General features: G+C 39.4%; 2 protein-coding genes across 4 annotated transcripts in view; both read left to right on the top strand.

Annotated features, from left to right (window-relative positions):
• On the top strand, positions 1-6343 carry haus4 (HAUS augmin-like complex, subunit 4). Its single transcript, XM_008435023.2, has 9 exons — positions 1-673; positions 886-1025; positions 2247-2378; positions 2524-2664; positions 2742-2838; positions 3256-3401; positions 5398-5528; positions 5636-5704; positions 5831-6343. Exons 1-9 carry the CDS (start codon positions 607-609, stop codon positions 6015-6017), a joined length of 1110 nt encoding a protein of 369 aa, XP_008433245.1. The 5' UTR covers positions 1-606; the 3' UTR covers positions 6018-6343.
• Positions 6344-8291: 1948 nt separating this feature from the next.
• dock11 (dedicator of cytokinesis 11) overlaps positions 8292-18474 on the top strand; it is an 82571-nt gene continuing 72388 nt past the window's right edge. The window contains exon 1 of one of the 3 annotated variants that reach the window (XM_008435028.2): positions 8292-8637. In XM_008435028.2, coding sequence (XP_008433250.1) covers positions 8533-8637 — 105 coding nt within the window. In that variant the 5' untranslated portion in view covers positions 8292-8532. The remainder of the gene's footprint in view (positions 8638-18474) is intronic. The other 2 variants (XM_008435027.2, XM_008435026.2) reach the window with 2 other exon arrangements.

Raw genomic sequence — 18474 nt, 5'->3', positions numbered from 1 at the left:
TATCCAACATCACGTCAATTCAAATCAATATACAGTGTAAACAACACAGACATACCGACTGACAAAATAGTAAAAGCAGGATTACACGGTGGTTGTAGTAGAAGATAGGACTTTCATCTCATGATTCTGACTTTAATTTAATTCCGATCAAAGTCAAAATTACCTTGTTACTCTAAAAAAATAAAAATCAGCATTTTGAGAAAAAAGTCAGAGGGTGACTTTTGATGTGCTCTTCCGTAGCACATCATATTATAGCTATAACATGTATTCCTGTCTATGTTTATGGCTACCATATACATTAATAAGTAGTAATTTCTACGATAACTACAATCAAAAGTCTTAACTAAAGATTTCTGTGATATGAACACTCGCTCCGGATATGGAATGACGTCGTGGAACCCGTGTTTACGCGCTGTGACCATGTGGGCTAGTTAACCAATAGAATGACCTGCTGTAGGCGCGCGCAACTTGATTCAGGAAGCAGTCGTTGAGTTGTGGCGTCGCTATTTTTCTTTTATTTTTCGTGGGAGAAACAAAGTAAGAAGGTCGAACCAAATCTTTTGACATTATTAAGCTGCAAAAGGAGAAACATTGAACAGAAAAAAAATGTTCGTTGGGATCGAGACAACGAACATATTAGTGCTGGGGTCGGGAGACAATTTGCATCAACAGGGTAAGAAAGGCTTTAGGCTGGCTTGAGTAGGACTCATTTGAAAAGTATGCTTAACGAGTCAACATTTTGTTTTTAAGTATTGCAATTTACCTACGTGCTACAAACATTAAAAGTTAAATAACACGGGGAAATTTGCCACTTCGCATTTTTTTCCCACTAAAATGTTATGACGTCGAGTAATTGAGGCTTTCCCCTTCAATCTTTCTACGCAGTTCTCGCCTCCTTCCCGCTGTGTGACGTGACAGAGGAAGATTTGACCCAGAATCCTCAGTTCTGTAAACTCTTGGCCACTCTGACTCAACATGTGGACAGAAGTGGACTCACTGTCCCACTTAAAGCAGACCTGGACAGGGTAAGGTCACGTTCCTGATGTAACCGGATCTTTAAATCCGCCGTATAAAAAAGCACAACACCCTTTTCCCTCACTTTGAGATCAAATTAGACAACAAATTGTTTCCGTTTGCTTGATGCCAGATTGATTTGATTCTTTGTTTAAAATAAATAAATAACTATATATAATATAATTACTTTGCCTTTAAGCAATTTGGGAAATCCCAGATGATGTTGTAATTACTTTGTAAACCTTGAATTCACAGCATTTGATTACACCACCATATGACGTATCAATTGTCAAGTATGGGGGAACATGCTTCACACAACAGTGTGAGAAAATATTGAAGCAATATTTTTTTTTAAACTTTCAGATGTCAGAATATAAAACTTTAGGCACAAAGGAGAAATCCAAATAGACAAATAAGAGCTATTTGTACCATAGGGAGATTATCTGTCTTATATTATACTCTCATGACACAGTGACAGTTTTAACAAATATGTAAAAAACATATTGTTCATAAAAGTTACATACTGCAGCTTTAACACAGTTTACTTATTTATCACAATTTATATTATTAATGCAACTTTTGCTTATATTAAATAATGTTGCATGTTTTCATAATAATGTGTGGCTTCAGAATTTATGGTCCCATCTCTCTAAAAGACCGTCTGAGCGGTCACCAAAATTTTGCAAAGTGTGTTTTTAATTGAACAGTCTGTTATGATTTTACCTTTCTGGTTTTCCAGACTTTCAACTGTGTGTGTATGTATGTATGTGAGTGATGGTTCTGTGCCGTCAATTTCAGCATTGCTCATTAACAAAAACAGAATTGCAGAGTCTTGTTGAGCTCTAAAGTCTTAGTAAAATAAAGTTTAAAGTAAATTATGTATGTATGCATGCATGCCTGGATGCCTGGTGGTCGGATGGATGGATGGATGGATGGATGGATGGATGGATGGATTTCCAACCAGCTAATATGGAGCATTTACCAATGTTTTTGAGGGAAAAACTACAAAATAAGTCAAACATGTGCACCTAATTCTTATTAGTAAGTTCTATTATGCATGATTATTCTACCTTGGAAAATAAAAAAATACAGCCATATCCCTGATGAGTGAATGTAAAATAGCTAATAATTCTACCTTGATTTTTATAAGCTGAGTAGGTTGTGACACACTGACCTCTACTATCACACAGGAAGAAGTGCAGAAACATTGTGTGTGTTGTGTCTGTGTGTAGGCTGAGCAGAAGTTGCAGAGCCAGAAGCGCCAGTGGCTCCGCTTTGAGAGCCTCCACAGAGGGCTGCAGGAGATGATCCAGGAGTTCTACGTCCGGAAGCACAACTCCACCGTTCCCCCTGACCAGAACATGGTAGATCCCACTAACTTGTCTGGAGTAAATTTGGATTTTAAAACTTTACCATCATTGTTTCCACGTAGTACAAACAAATCCTGAAATAAATGAATGGAGTTATTGGGTTATACTTGAATATGTTGCTAAGGAGTCTTTGCTACAGTTCTATGAAACAATGGAGAGGTGTCTGCGTGTGACTCGGTGTGCCAAGCAGCTGGATCCCAGCAGCATCACAAGTCAGGACCAGCCATCCGTTTTGGGCCTAACGCCCCAACAAGTGCTCCAGCTCCTGCCTTCAGAAAAGGTACATTCCTGGAAAAAGCAGATTTTCCAACAGTCTAACTTTAGATTGTTTCCCTGACTCTACTCTATCCTCCACAGAATGTCCAACGAATGAAACAGGCTCTTCCCAGACAGCTGGAGAGACGTCTGAAAGAGAAGTGTCTGAGCCTCGTCTCTTATTATCAACCTGAATGGGGTAGTTGTCCATCCATTGACCATATAACAGCACAGTTTGACATTTCGAAAAATAAACTTGCTCAATGGAAACACGACAATTTTGATTTTGATTTTACACTTTTTACACACGAGAGTCGCATCATCAACAACCGGATGTTGCCACTGGCACAAACCAGGTGACAGGAAGTAGTTGGAGGACAATGATGCAGCATGTTTATTGCATGAACAAACTTATCCACGTGTGATTTTAATTGCTTTTCTTACTTAACGGAAATACCTTAATTACAAAATTGTGTTTTTCGACATTACCAGAACATTGACCAAGTTATCATTATATTTGTTGTAGAGACGCAGCTAATGCTACATTCACTTTTAGTATCTTTAGCAGGCTTTGTTGTCCTGCACTCACTCCCATGTCATCTGTACCGTCTTCTAGAGAATGAGAGTGAGGGTCTGAAGACCAACAAGCTGTCTCATCTGTCCACCCTGCTGGACAAAGACAAGAAAAGAACAGAGCTGCTGAAGGAGACGTGTCGAGAAAACACTGTCCTGTTGCAAAGACAAACCCAGCTCTACCTCTCTGTAAGAAAATGTAGTTCACTCTATGCTTTTAATGTTTTTTTAAAGCATTCTTTATTAATAGTTTCCAATCCACAGTTATTGAGCAGGTCCAACTCCAAGCTGTATGCTTATTGGTTTTAATTATATTAAGTGGTGTGTGTTTGTGTAAAGAGAGAGGAGCAAAATGGGCCAAAAGAAGATTTGCTTGCTCTGAAAAGGGCGTGGCATATCTTAGCATCATTTTAGAACCCGGAAATGTTTTTGGTGCAAGTAGCCAAGGTGGATGCAAAGAACATCCTGAGAAAAAAAATTAACAACAAAGTATTTGAGAAGAATCAAACGTCTGCCTGGAACCCATTCAGATATGGGAACTGGTCAAGTTTGTATGTCGCATTTCAGCAACAAGGCAGATCAAAGTGATTCACATGATAAAAATGCAACACAATAAACAAACAGGAAAAACATTACATTGCAGTGGCAGAATAAAGAAAAGTGGTTGAAAACTTGCAATCCAGACTAGAATTAATGATGTTCCGGTTATTAGTGATCAAATTAAACAAAACAAATGGTGTTTTAGGTTTTGATTTCAAACACATCTGGAGAGGTTTCTGCAGTAATTAATGTGACTAAACATAAATGCATAGATGAGTTTCTCTAGATCTTGCTGAGATAAAAGTCCTGTAATCCTAGGAATGTTCTAGAGGTGGTAGAAGGCCGGCTTTGCAAATGTCTTTATGTGTCCCTGAATGTTCAGGTCAGAGTTCATTACTACACCAAGATTCCAGGCCTGATCTATAGTTTCTAGCTGTAAGAACTGAAGCCGTGTGCCGATTCCTAATCCTTGATCTTGATCGTTCTTCAGGTCCAAAAAATAATGTCAGTCATGTTTCTAAGACTCTTGAAGGAGCAACAGTGGCACAGGGAAAAAGTCTGCATATTTTGGAAAGCCATATTGTTTTTTAAGCAGGACAATGCTCCACTGTGTGGTTTGACAAAAAAATAGCACTGCTTAACCCAACTGAGAACTTGTCAAACTTTCTTCATGGGAGATTTCCAGTGAAGGAAAGCAGTACAGACGCCTCTCTGACCAGTGCCTGCAGGCTGTGAGCGCTGCCATCATCAGCAGATTAAATTGTGAAGAAAAGTCCTGTGACCGTAACAGAAAAGAAGAGTTGCTACTTTGGTCGCAACTTTATTCATTTCTTTATATAATTTTGAAGTGTCAGAAGTGCGTTTTTTATTTTAACAGATCAAAAATAAATGCTATAATAATGCCAGTAATTCTGTGCATACATGCTCTCCTAAGGAAGACACAACGTCAATTTTTTCAGATTTTTATTCATATTTTGGATTAACAAAGAGGACTTTGGTAAAGACAATTATGATAATGTGAATATAATAAAATGGCTCCACATTTCAGATTTTTACTTAAATTCTACATGGAAATAAAAGGAATAATTGACCACATTTTTCTTCTGGAAAGATAGATCTAGAATTGTCTATAGAGCTTCCTTAGCAATGAACAGTTCAGTGTTTCATGAAGCTTTCGTCACCCTGCCTGTAGTGAAGAAGACCTGGGTGAAAATGTTATAACAATATGAGATATTTCTCTGATCTCACTAACATATTTGCAAAGACCTTCATCATGCCATTAGGTTGAGCTGAATTCCAATCTTTGATGCCACAGAATGACTCCGTTTATAAACCTGAATCTCTATGGTAAAGATCTCAAGAAGCTGTTGAAATGATTCGTAGTGAATCCATGGGGGTTGATGGTCTAATGAACATGTAAGACATACTGGGTTATCATAGTTTTGGCTCTTTTTTATAATTAGAAACCACAGGATTTTTGTGAACATTTTGCTATGATTAAGGTTGAAAATAAGCTGGAAAATCTACATTCTTTGGCCAGTTTATTCCATTGTTCCATTGTCCCACTGTAAATATTTCCCCATTATTATTATTACAATTTTTTTTTTTTTTTACAATTCTATTTTGTGTGTCCTTCACAAACCAGGAGTTGATTAAATGCGTCCAGCTGCTCCAGACGCTCATCTTGGATCACAGACTGAAGATCCAGACAGACCTGGACAGGAAGAAATTGGATTACTTTGAAGGCAAATGTGAACTGGTCTTGCAGAAGATAAAGTGAGGCTGCTTCAGTTTGAGTTTTTCATTCACATGTTCAAGACTTGTTTGGGTGGGACACTTAGCCGTGTCTCATATTCCTAAACATGTTTGTTTTTCCTTTGAAGAACTGAGATGGTGGAAATTCAGCTGGACACTTACTCTCTTGACACAATTTCTGCTCACCGAAAAATAAGGCGAGAGGATTTTTGTCTCATCTCTACTTATCAAACACTTGTTTTTCCACTAGTTTTTGATAGAACCCGCATTTTTATCGAGTCTTATTTCCAAGCGTAACGCTTTGTGCTGTCTCACTGTTGCAGGGAGAACCTGGAGAGCGAGCTGACGGCTTGTAAAGCAGAGAAGCAGGCTTTGGAGATGAAGCTGTCATCGTTTGAGATCTTGGGGAAAGCGTTTGAGGCGCTGGCCGACGAGTACTGCAGATTACGGCAGGAGATAGACATGAAAAACTGGGCTCTGAAAGAACTGACCAAGTACAATGAAAAATAGCTCCCGTCTGATATAGAATTTACTGTTTGGATTCCCTTCTTTTTGAATTAAACAGTTCTGCAGAAAGATAATGCGGAACTAGTGATAAAAAATGGTGTGGACATTTGGTTCATAAAATTTTTATTGCGGAGTTCTTCCAATAACACATCTTAGTTTAAATACTCAAATAAGATGAGTATCTATAGTCCATAACTACTTCAATCCTACTTTATACCAACTAAAGTTCAAAGTCCTCTTCTGTAATTACATACTGTTTTCCTTGGAAGAGTATAACGTGTTGTGTGTGTGGTTCATATTGATGTATAATTAAATTGTTGTATATAGAATATTGTGATGTGTGTGTGATTTGATCATGCTGAAGGCTTCATAGGTTTGTTGGAGAACATTAAAGAACAAACTACTTCATGAGGACCGAGGAACACCGGCAAAAAGATCAAGAAATAAGTTCTGGCTTAGGTACTTCAAAGTACTTTAATCCCTTGTCAGTGAGAAATAGAACATCTGGCCTGTAATTCTGTTCCATCACTGTCCCAATCAGAATTTCATAGAAAAAAACAAAAAATCCTTAGGGCTAGCTCAAAATTTCCTTAACATTGGGAGATGGGTAATCGACCAATACTCGCCTGAGAAACGGATCTTATTCACAGATCTTGTCTACCTCCGCATATGTCTGAAAACCAGCTGCTGTCCACTTCTGCTCTGCTGTGATGGAGGTCTGACTGACAGACCCCCCGCCCCCAGTAGGTCATCTCTGCATGTGTGTGGCTAATAATCACCCCATTTTTGCCAACTTAATAACCAAGTCGCTGTATTTTCTGACTCTTCAGTCAATGACAATTGTATCATCCAAACTTTAAATCGGCAGATAAGGCTTTTAAAAAATTGGCTAGAAAACCGCAGTCGGTGCACACCTAATAAACAAAATACTACCATTGGAGCATTAACAATAATAATATAAAGACCATATGTGGTATAAGCTGTGTTGTATGCGTATTGGATTTAATTATATTGCATTGTGTTGACTTTTTCTTTTAGATTTCTCTAATAACTTTGATACAGTGGATCACTTCATCGTCTAAGAACAGTTGGATGGTTTGCAAACTACTTTAGCTGGAACCCAGGCTATGCAGATGGTTCAGTTTATCCACAAGGGGGCCCACAAGGTTCTGTACTAGGCCCTTTATTTATGTTTTGATTAAATTATTTTGGAAACGATATTTCAAATGCAGCCGTTCATTTTTATGCAGATGACACAGTCATATATTGCTTTGCACCTATGGCCTATGTGTTTGCTACTGTATATGCAGAATGCATTTAATAGAAACTTCGTCAACTTCAGCTTGTCTTGAATTGACAAAACAAAGCTTATGTTTTTAGCAACCCAACATCAGCAAGGTCAAACCAGTCTGTCGTCACTAGTAATGCTAGTCAACTTGAGTAATGCTCAACAAGTTGAACTTCTAGAGCATTACTAGTTCAAATGCCTGGGGTTACTAATTGATGGCAAATGCTTTAAATTATTTAGCATACTGTGAATAAACTGAGATTTTTACTCGAGAATTTTATTTTTTTAAACAAATCCTGCTTTTATTTCAGGGTGAACCAGAAATTTGTGGAGTCATGTTTTCTTCCAGTTGTTGACTATTAGCTTTTTTCCCAACCTCATGGAAGTTTTCAAGCACAGCTGAAACTTAAAAAACTGCTCTGGATGTATGTTAGACGGTGATAGGTCCCATCATATTCTAGTTGCAGAAGTGCAATTGTATTATTTGAGTGTCTGTCTACATTTTATTGTATGTCTTTGTTTCAGTGTTTCAGCTGTTTTATGTATGACGCCATTTATGGCAAAATCTCTCTTGTAAAATATGTATTTTGATCTAAGTGAGGGAAACCTATTTAAATATAGGTTATTATTTAAAGAAACTTAAAAGAGAGGTTATTAAATAATGTAGCAAACACTGAACATCTGTAAATACTGTTCATTTGTTGCAATTTTCAGTATCGTCCACAAGATGGCAATGTGTAATAATTTTTCATATGATTACCTTGAATGCGATTGCGGGAAAAATTGGGTTTTAAATGTTTTAAAAAGAATTCATACGAGTAAAACTCCTGCTTGGCAACATTTTACACATAGTGTAAAAAGTTAAATATTTAGTTAACGCCCTCTTTGCTTTCCTCTCGCATTGACAATCTTCGGCAAGACCCCTCGACACTGGCAACCGGAAGTATGTAGTGAAACATCTCGAAATGTTAAACCCTCTCTGCTCTCATCACTACCGCCACCATCATCACCATCCCCATCATCATCAGCAGTAGCAGTAGCAGCAGCAGCCCCGCCTCAGGACGTGGACCGCTGGCTGGCTGGTTCCTCCCCGACTCAACCTCCCCCACATCTGGCGGGCTGTCAGCACACTGAACTGCCGCTCCGTTCGCCCCGGCGCGGCATGCCCACATCCGCGCCTTATCGGATGTGAAAGAAGCAAGAGAAGCGGACTTGAACCGGAGCGCCGCTATGTCTGAGGTTCGGAAATTCACAAAGAGGCTGAGCAAGCCGGGGACGGCCGCGGAAGTCAGGCAGAGCGTCTCGGAGGCAGTGAGGAGCACCGTGGACCTGGTGGTGAGCACTCCGCGCCCTCTAGCTAGACACGGGCAGAGACAGCAACTTCTCATTCCTTCCGCCCTTCATAGACTGGAAAATTAACTTGCCCAAATTTTCTTCCTCTACGCTTTTTTCCCGTCCTTTTGCTCTCTGTCTTTACTTTGTCTCCTTTCATTGATTCTGTCTCCAGACAGCATCCCGTGTGTATTGAGGGGTTATGACTAAAACCCCTGATTCACCTGCATGCTCTGCGGTCGATCTTGAATTTGCTGCAGCCGTAGAGTGCTGTGACTTTGTCCCGAATCACACGTGTCCCTCTCCCCTCCCCAGGCCACTCTAGTGGGGCTCCTTTTGTGTGCAGGCGGATGTGGAGCAGAGCCAGTTAAACAGCTGCAGCATGGCTCCTGAGTCCCAGACAAACTAGGCTGGTATCTGTAGAGCTGCTGCATTGTGGTTGCCATGTGGATGAGCTGCACCGGTGGTGCCTTGATTCTGCTGAGGCAGCATTTAACTGTTTCATGACAGTTAAATGCTGTCGTTGTTGTGACATTTGTGTGGCAGGACTTATGCACCAAGTGTTGTTTTTTGTATAAACTGAAGCCGTCTGTTAACACTTCCACTCCAATTTAGTCATTATGTGGCACAAACTGTCATCCGGACAGCTTTGACTTTCGGAGCTATGTGGTTCTTAAACTGTTGGCATTAATTATCTACAAGAATAACATGAAGCAAATTATCTGTAATGTAGAGTTATAAGTCCAAACAACCAATAAAATGACAAATTCACACCTTGACATTTTAAGATTCCCCTCGGAAACTGAATCGAGAAAAAAGATTCATATACCTGGTCAGGAACCTAAGATGGAAAAATAGCAAGATTTTTCCATCTTGCTATCTTGTCCACTTTTGAAGATGGAAAAATCAGTACCACAGATTCACATGTATCGGAGTTTACATCAATATTGGCTGATTTTAGTATTTTTTTTGTCAATGTATTGGCATTGGTCCGGTCTCGTAAGTAAAACTGGGAACACAATGTTTATATCCACACAGCAAATTTGGAAGTGTTCCATCAACTCCTACAGAGTTGAATTCAACACTTTGAAAGTGTCTATATTGGTCCACTCTGGATAGTGTAGAAATTACACTTTTGAAAGTGTTATTTGTGATGTGGTTGAATCAACACTCACAGTAGTTGAAATTAAACACACATCAGCGTTGACTTATCCAACACTAGTGTATTTTGTCAAAAGTTAACACTATGAACGTGTTAATCTGACACAGAACATTGTAAAGTATATATCGACATAGAAATCTGAGTTTTAAAATACTACTGGCAGGGTGTGCTGTGGTGGTGCAGGGGTTAAGCACAACCCACATATGGAGGCTCTAGTTTTCAATGCGGCTGTCGTGGGTTTGCTTCCCGGTCTTCCCCTTCTCTCATTACGCACTTTTTTTTTTGTCAATTTACTACCAAATAAAAGCCACTAGAGCAATTAAAACCTTTTTTTCCCCAGAAACTACTAGCCATCAATAATCCCCAACTTAATTTTAAAAGACATTAGATGCCACTTGAATCTACAAAAACATCAGCACCAGTTGCAGTATGTAATCTACGTTTATTTCAAAACAACATCAAACAGCACTGACAGCAATATACAACAATGGTCATACATTCATGGTACTTTGCACTGAAGGTGAAGTGTGCTTTGAAAGTTCATTGAAAGCGGCCATGGATGGTCTTGTGATCACTGATGGTGAAGTATCTTTGGTGCTGCTCTTGTTTTCACCAACATGCAGGAGGAAGGGCTGTCCTGGTTCTGGTTCCACACCAATGAGGAAGGCTTCAACACTGGCTCCCATCTTTGGCAAAATGCTAAGAAGACAAATAATAAAAATGATTAACAATATAGAGCACAGCTACATTCAAATAGCAAACAAAGCCAATAAGAAAGTGCTTCTAGACCTAGGATCATTAGAGTAACACATACCTGCACATATCTGACAACATGGTCAACACAAACTCTTTAGGGAAACTAACACTCATGTTGTTGACTTAAACTAAACAAGTGGTGAATTAACACTGTATTTTAACATACAACACTTACACTGGAAATCTAACACTTTTGAATTTGCTGTGCATCTTGTTGGTGATGGCCTTTCGTTTGGAAGAAGGTAAGATGAGCCATGTGGTATTTGTTTGTTTGTCCATGTGACTGTGATCTTGATGCAGCAAAGGATTGTCTGGTGATTAAGTGAAGTAGAGAAGCAATGTCAGCTGTGTGGTCGTTTTTTCCCCCTCTGTGGTGTTGAAATAGTAGCGATAGGTAAATACTGGTTAGCAGAAATATCAATGTCGAATAACGATATTGGCCCACATTTTCAAATCAATGCATCTGAAATCGGAAAAGCTGTAATCAGATAGAAATTGAGGAAGTGCCAACCAGAGACTATGTTTTAAACGCATAACAGCCAAGTGTGTGAGATGGTTTAGTGAGAAAAGGCGGTTTCTCCCTCCTGAACGCCTGACCTCAGAGAACCTTCCTGTCGTTCTTCCCAACTTGCAACTTGGAAACGTCCAGGGCATTTGTATGTCTGTTTCTTATGTGACAGCCCATAAGAAACAGAAGTTTTTCTATATGATATAGAGTATGAAAGAGTGTTTTTTTTTTTTTTTTTACTTTACCGTATGCTCTAGATCATCATCATTCTGTTGCCAGATTCAGTGGTGACCCGTTTTTTGTTTACTGATAGAATCCACCAGATTATTACTTACAATCTCTGGTATCTGCAATAATTTATGATGTCATGCACAGTCATAAGGTTCACAGGGCCCACAAACCAAACCTAACCCATTGTTCCTTTGTTTTTGAGAAGAGTTTTTAGTTGAAAAGCCAAATCTAACATAGTACAACAGGCTTTTTCTTGTAATCACTTCCAATTACATGCATAGATAGATAGCATGTAATGGCTATGGTGACCCAGAGGTCTAGAGTTATTGATTTCAAAGGTAAAGAAAAAAGATCCTTAGCAATTTTATTCAATAAATGTAGTTAAATTAAAGGTTGGATCTTTTACATGACTACATTCAACAGAACCTTTAGGGGTACCAGCATTCTGCGCTCTGTGTTTGCAAGCCTGTAGTCTTATGATGATCATCTCCTGCAGTGTGATGCAGGAAGAACTCCCCAGTGGAATAATCTTGTGATTAGGTTGAGTTTCCTTAAACAGAGCTGGTGAAGGGAAGGATGTTTTTTTGCGCTCCGCACCACGTGGGTTGGTGTGTGTACTTTCTGCTATCGGAGGAGGAGCAGGGACTGGCCAAAGAATTTAAGGAGGAGAACAAACGGTGTTTTGTGGAGGGTGGATGGTCTGGGTTCCTCTCTCACATGGGGATTCCCTCAGGCATGCTGTGGCCATCCTTTCACTGTGTGACTGTCATTGTTTTTTCAGTCATTCCTGTCGAGGAAGCTTTAGTTATGACTGAGTGCGCTGATTCTTAAAGATAATCTCCCATCAGGTTTATGTTTTTCTTGGGCAGACTCAAACCTGTTTCTGGAAGTTTGACGGAAATAAATCGTGGAGAATGTTGTTCTGGCCTTCTGTTCTTGTGCTTGAAACAGATATTCTTTTTGAAGGATCCTTCCTTTGGACATTTCATTTTTTTATTGACTTTCTCTTCCTTCCTTGTATCAATTTCTTGAGTTATCAAGTTGTGGCACATTTTGAAGACCAATTAATTCTTCACAACTTTATTTGACTGAAAGTTTAGAAAACAGCCCAATGAATTAGTGCTGTAGAATTTAATAGGGAAATTTGATTTTGCTGATCTTAAGTGCGCTAAACATTTTCAAAGTTAGCAAAAGCGCTAATTGAAAAGTTCGCTTTGCTATTAGCAGACTAGTGGAAGTGTGGCCACCACAGCCGGCTTCATTCTCCTTTCTTTTCACAGCCGTTGTAGTTTGTGGGTCTAATGTAACAAGATGTGAAAAATGTGTGTTAATAATGTTGCAAAGCACAGTAAATAAATAGGTGAGGTTGTAAAACTGAGTACATGTGTAAAGGGTAAAAAATAATCTTGTTTCAGACTTCATTTTGGTCTAATCAAGTATCTTTGATTTCACTAATTCAACTATACAAACTCAAGCAGGTACCATGGTGATGTTCACATCAGTCTCTCTGAACTTTAGCACATTGGTCACTGCCTTCTCAGTCAGGTGTGAGCCTGTAGGGCAAAGTGAGTTCAGCTGGCTAAATGCTTTATTGAGGACAGAGCATGAATGCATTTGGAAAGTAAACTTCTTACATGCATTCAACTAAGATGTCCTTCTTGCATATTAATATGTTTAATGGAGATTGGGACAGTGAGAGTGACTCCATTACCTTATGAAACATGATTGTTTTGATGTTGTGTGATTTATTTAATGGAGTTATAAATCAGTTGGTTAACAAGTGTTCTTGAGGAGCAGGACTGACCGTCATTCCAGCCTACACAGAACGCCGTTAGAAACTTCAGGTTGGGTTTTCCTTCTATTGGTTTATATTAATCAGTTTAAACATCACTCACCTCTTCTTGGTTTGTCTCCTCAGGAGAATGAATTCCTGCATCAATGCTTGTGTATCTTTTTCTACCACACTTTGTTTTCCCACTCAACTTTGAGGCTTCATCTTCTTTTGGAGGGTGTCAGTGTCTGTCTGCTGGACAACTGATTGTCTGTTACATTAATTGCTTAGCATGTTATTAAGTAAATGTAACTTTTGGATGATATTCTCATTTATTGAGCTGCACCGGTCGATTCATTACCTGCTTAGAAGATAAATTGACCAAACAGGAAGCAGGGTCCAGCTTATTGGGTATGGATTTATTACAGCAGGAGGTCTTGTGACTGAAACACTTTAACCTGTCAACACAAAAGTATCTACTGAAGTGATTTACTGCTGCATTGTACTAAGTAACTGCTACAGTGGAGACATTGATCATGTTTGTTCCACATGTCTTATCCTTTATGTTTTCAACTCAGAAACTACATTCCCCTTTATAGAAAAGGAAAACAAAAGACCAGGTGGGAAGAAACCGTTTGTCTGAAAAAGAACGGCCTCTGATTGGTTGATAAGTAACATTGTGAGCATAAGGCTAGCAGCAGAGCAGCAGACTTTTTCCACACAGTTAGTTAAGGATCCATCGCTCAGGCAGCACTCCACGTTGAGCTCTGGGTCGTGTTTGTCTTGACAGAGATCCACGACTCTGAATCATTTTGGACACCGTCAAGGAAAAGAAGACTCCATCTAATCCTGTGGAAGATCAGCATCACCAATAAATCTTTCAGGTGTTCTTTTCAGCAGACACTTACTAAGTCCGACTTAAGCTGGGCTCTTTGTTACCAGTAAATACCAGACAGCAACAAACAGGCGTCTTGATGGTTCAGTCAAACCTGATAACCCCCACCCTCCTCTGTTGTGTATTTGTGGTCATGTTATTTCATTAAACTGAAAGGTTTTTTGGGAAACAGTCCAAAATAATTCACTGTTAACATCTACACAGAGCTCTGCCACAGTGTCATCCAGTCCGTGTTACAGAATGATCCAACATAGTTTAATTTACATTCAATGTGTTTTACTCACTGCACTTACTTTCACTTTAAAACTTCCTCCTTTGCTACTCTACAGTTGTGGGAGTAGCTCTATTGTTTTAATGATGGTTTGTTCTTTTTGTACACTTTTGTTAATCATCTCCTTTTTTTGCTAAAGGTTTTGTGTGTTTGGGCAATAATTCCTAAATCCCAGAGGAGTTGAAAAGGAGGCTCCCTGGATGCAGAGCTGGACCAAAGAGCAGAGAGAGAAGAAGGAAATTCAGCCACTTCTTAAAGTGATCATAGAGGGAAAGGATCGTATCCCCTACTCCAACATCCCATCTGGCTTTCAAAACCTATCGTAGACAGGAGGATCAGCAGTGCTCAATCTAAGACATGTTACTGTGGAGTATGAAATCGGCTGCCTGGATATTGAGTTTTTAGCATGTCAATTCAGTCATATGACAATCATGACACTCTCTTACAGCAACAGCGGCTGTGTTTCCATAAACTTTTTTTCTTTCATTCGCTTTTTTTTTTAAAGTATCACGTTTGAAAAGGTTAATGAAAAATGATTTCTGAGGTGGTTTTTAAGTTTTCTAAACAAAGATAATGCGCTATAAGGGGAGATGGAAACACAATTACCGAATAAGTTCTGACATGGCGAATATCTACCAGTTTATTACAGCCATGCATTATGCCAAAGCTTGAGGTAATCAAGTAGCCTGGTTGATTCACTTCAAATCAGTAGATGAGAACATCTACTGGTTTATAGTTGACGCATTGAACTCGTGAAGAAAAGTAGGGGTGTAGTAGTGTTGGCTGTATCACCTTGGATACAGGTTGGCCGGATGGCAAGCTGCAAATTAATGGTTCAATTCCTTGCCCAAACCTTGAGGTCTTTTAGAGAAAATAGCCGCCCCACGGGTACATGCGTAAAATGCATAGCCTTGACCACAGCTCCTGCGCATTCTTCTCCACGTTTCCTGCCAACATTCCTGCCAACATCGTGAGGAACCCACTGCTAATGGAGACGCACCCAACCTGGCCATAACAGAACCAGACATTAACTGTCAAGAATGAGACTTGACAATGGAGAAGGGAAAAGATTTCTGGTTATCTGTTAGTAATTTGTTCTAAAATAGACTGTAACTATTGCAAAGGTCAAAGACCTAATTTTGCTCTTGAAATGAGCTGCACGTGTTGCTCAGCTCATTCAGACAGACTGGAGCACTTAGAGGGGTCAGCTGCAGGACAGCACAGCCGCTTTACGCTCAACGTGAAGAAATAGCTTCGGTCATGTTGGAGTCGTTAGTGCCTTGCAGATGGAGAACTTAATGGGACACAGACATCTGGAAACAGCCTTGCTAGCATCATCATCGCCAGAAGCGGGCTTGGCTTTGTGATCGGGTTTGAGTGTTCAGCTTCTAGACTTGATGGTTTAAGAGAAGGACGTGTGAGACACGCTGAGGGTTTGCAATGATTTCGATGGCTTTCACCGTTTGGTCACACCCAGTTTCTTTAGGCACGTTCCCTTTCTGTTTTGGTTTGTTTCAGTAACAACTGTGACTTCACCGCCTGACAACGACTCCTCAGCCTCTCTACACCTCTGTGAAAGCAGAAGTTGCCCTTGTCTGCCTTTCCTTCTCTCTTTGCTGCTTCCTTCCCCCCTCATGCCTCTTGGTGTTTTGTGCACCATAGTGGCTCAAACTTGTAGCGCTGCGGTTGTTGCACATGACAGGAAGTAGAGCTGCTGTCGGGCGCAGGAGAGTCACAGTCATGTGTAATGGCTTTAGCAGACTTGTAGGTGATTTCTATTTGATTTGCTTGCAGTTGAGAAAAGAAGCAGCTATGCTAGGTTAAATGTTCATGTGGGCATCGGAGCGCTTTGGGTTTTAGTGGAAAAATCTGGAGAAAACATGAACATGGAACCGTCGTAGCTTTTTACCCAAATTACAGGTTAGAAAGCAACAAATGGCCACGCATTCCATCCAATATGGCCTGTGCACAGATTCCAATGTAGGAAGGGGCTTTTAGAAATATCTGAACAAATTCTGTGTGGCCAAAGTCTTTAGATCTACAACTGTTTACTTCCACTGCAGGAAGAGATTAAGGTGTTTTTAAGTTAATACAGAGAGGAAATAAATACATTTTACATTTTACATTTAAATTATGAAAGATCCAGTTCACTTAATAACAAGACTAAAGTATAATAAATTGAAGCATGTACCAACAAGTAAATCTTGAAAATATATGGAACTGAAGATAAATCTGGTAAAAAAAAAAAAGGCCAGGGTGAATTTAAATAGTTTTCTAGAGAGTATCCCTGATCACAATATGTCTGAATAGCTTGTTGGCTTCAAGGTTACAAAGTTATATTAGTTTTCCAGCAAGTCTATGGTGACCTGGCATCTTTCTTTAGAATTTCTTTTTAAAAAGTGAGCCAAAAGGTTTCAGTGTTATGTCATCTCTCTACTAGTAGAACAGGAACTATCACCAATAACTACTCAGAACATCACTTCAAGAAAACCAAGCACAAACCTTTGAAACACAATTCTGACTTTTCAACTGTTGTTTTTTATTATATCTTTTAGCATTGAGCATTAACCTATTATAAGTGTGTCCTGACTGTTGCATTATTGGCTGATAAATGTAATGGTAAATATAAAATCTTTAACTCGGACAATACTACAAAACCCATGTCATCAACTTAAATCGATGCCACTCCTGTTAATAGTTCCAAGTTGCTGCATGTAAAAGGTAAAACGTTGTGGGACTGAGTATTGTGCCTTTTAGTGCATTTAGATTAGACATTTATATTTTGTTGACAAATTATTTACAATGACATGTTATTAAAACTAAAGAAGCGTACCCAAGATGTCGATAAGTGAGTAATAAGTAAATAAGCCCAGATTTCCGTAATTTTTTTAGATTGGAGATTGGCTGATACTCATCCACTGATCTTTTCTATCTCTGCAAAGGTTTGAAAATCAGCCACTGTCCCCCTATGCTTTACCATGAGAGAGATTTGACCAGCAACCCTCTGTGTTTTTGTGTTAAAAAGGTTAAAAGTTAAAAAAAATTCAAAGGTGCATGGGCAGGTATCATAGCATGTGAGGCCAAATTGCAAGTGGAGGATTGGCATGATTGGTTCACACCCCCTCTTGCAGTTCAATGTGTCAACTGTAAACCTAGCTTAATCCACTTAATGGTTTTTTTAAAAACCCTATTTAAAATAAACAAATGGCTCTTCAAGATTTCTCCCAGAAATCAAGTCTTAAAAAAAGTCTTAAAAAAAGCAAACATTTAAAAAACACTTTAAAAATAAGCAATGCTTTTAGCCTGGTGGGGGCACAAGTAAAGCCTGATGACCCTCCAGGCTGGTAATGCACTGGTTTTTACAGTATAAATTAAATCTTTGAAGTTTCCTTGAAAGCAAAATGAATATCCTGTTCCGTCTCGTTCTTGTCTTAGGTTTCACTACACCATTGCTGTATTTCAGACTGTTTTAAGTTGATTCAGATATTTTCCCATCAATCTGTACAAAGTTTTCCAAACAGAAACTTTACTTTTGACTTATGACACTGAGTTTTCACATAAGGGATTATCAACAGCTAGTGCTCTTTGTGGTGTGTCTTGGCTGGAGCCATTGAGTACCTTAATTAAAGTTTAGCACCCAATCTGTCAAAGGATACTAAACCATTTCCGCAGCAATAATGTACCAGAGCTGCTGCCATCATTCTTAATTGAGACGTACACCACACCCCAAACTGACAGAAAACCTTGATCAGCTAATTACCCAGTACAGATGCACATGCAGACATTTTCTCAGTGAATGGGGGCAGGGGTGGCTGACTCTGAAATGAAAGCTCTACCTCTCAGCTGTGAACTGCTTACGTAGAAATATGATGGAGCACAAAGTGGAAAACAGGCGCAGTATTCTTCCTCCAGAGCATGCTCCGAGCTTCTGTGGGTCCAGAAGCTCGGAGTGCTTCAGGAAACGGCAGCCGATCAGAATCAGATCCACCCAGTCTGATTCTTTAAGCTCAAGCAGAAACTACGTGGTGTTGCTGAGCGGAAGCTTACTGGCTCGGCTTTGCTGAGTAGCCTGGCCTACAGCGGCACTTTGTTTAAATTCAATTTCAAGCACAAATGTCGATTTAGGTTGCTTCTTGTTGGTCTGAAAACCTGCAGGCCTTTTTAAGACAGAGGGATCATTTCATATCATCCACTTCTCTATGAAACTCAAAACAGGAAGCGCAGATATTCTGTTGTAGCATGTCGC

The sequence above is a fragment of the Poecilia reticulata genome, linkage group LG18, assembly GCF_000633615.1.
Source record: "Poecilia reticulata strain Guanapo linkage group LG18, Guppy_female_1.0+MT, whole genome shotgun sequence".
NCBI classification, from domain to species: Eukaryota; Metazoa; Chordata; class Actinopteri; order Cyprinodontiformes; family Poeciliidae; genus Poecilia; species Poecilia reticulata.
Note: the sequence above shows the minus strand (reverse complement) of the source record. Positions and strands in the feature narration are given on the sequence as shown.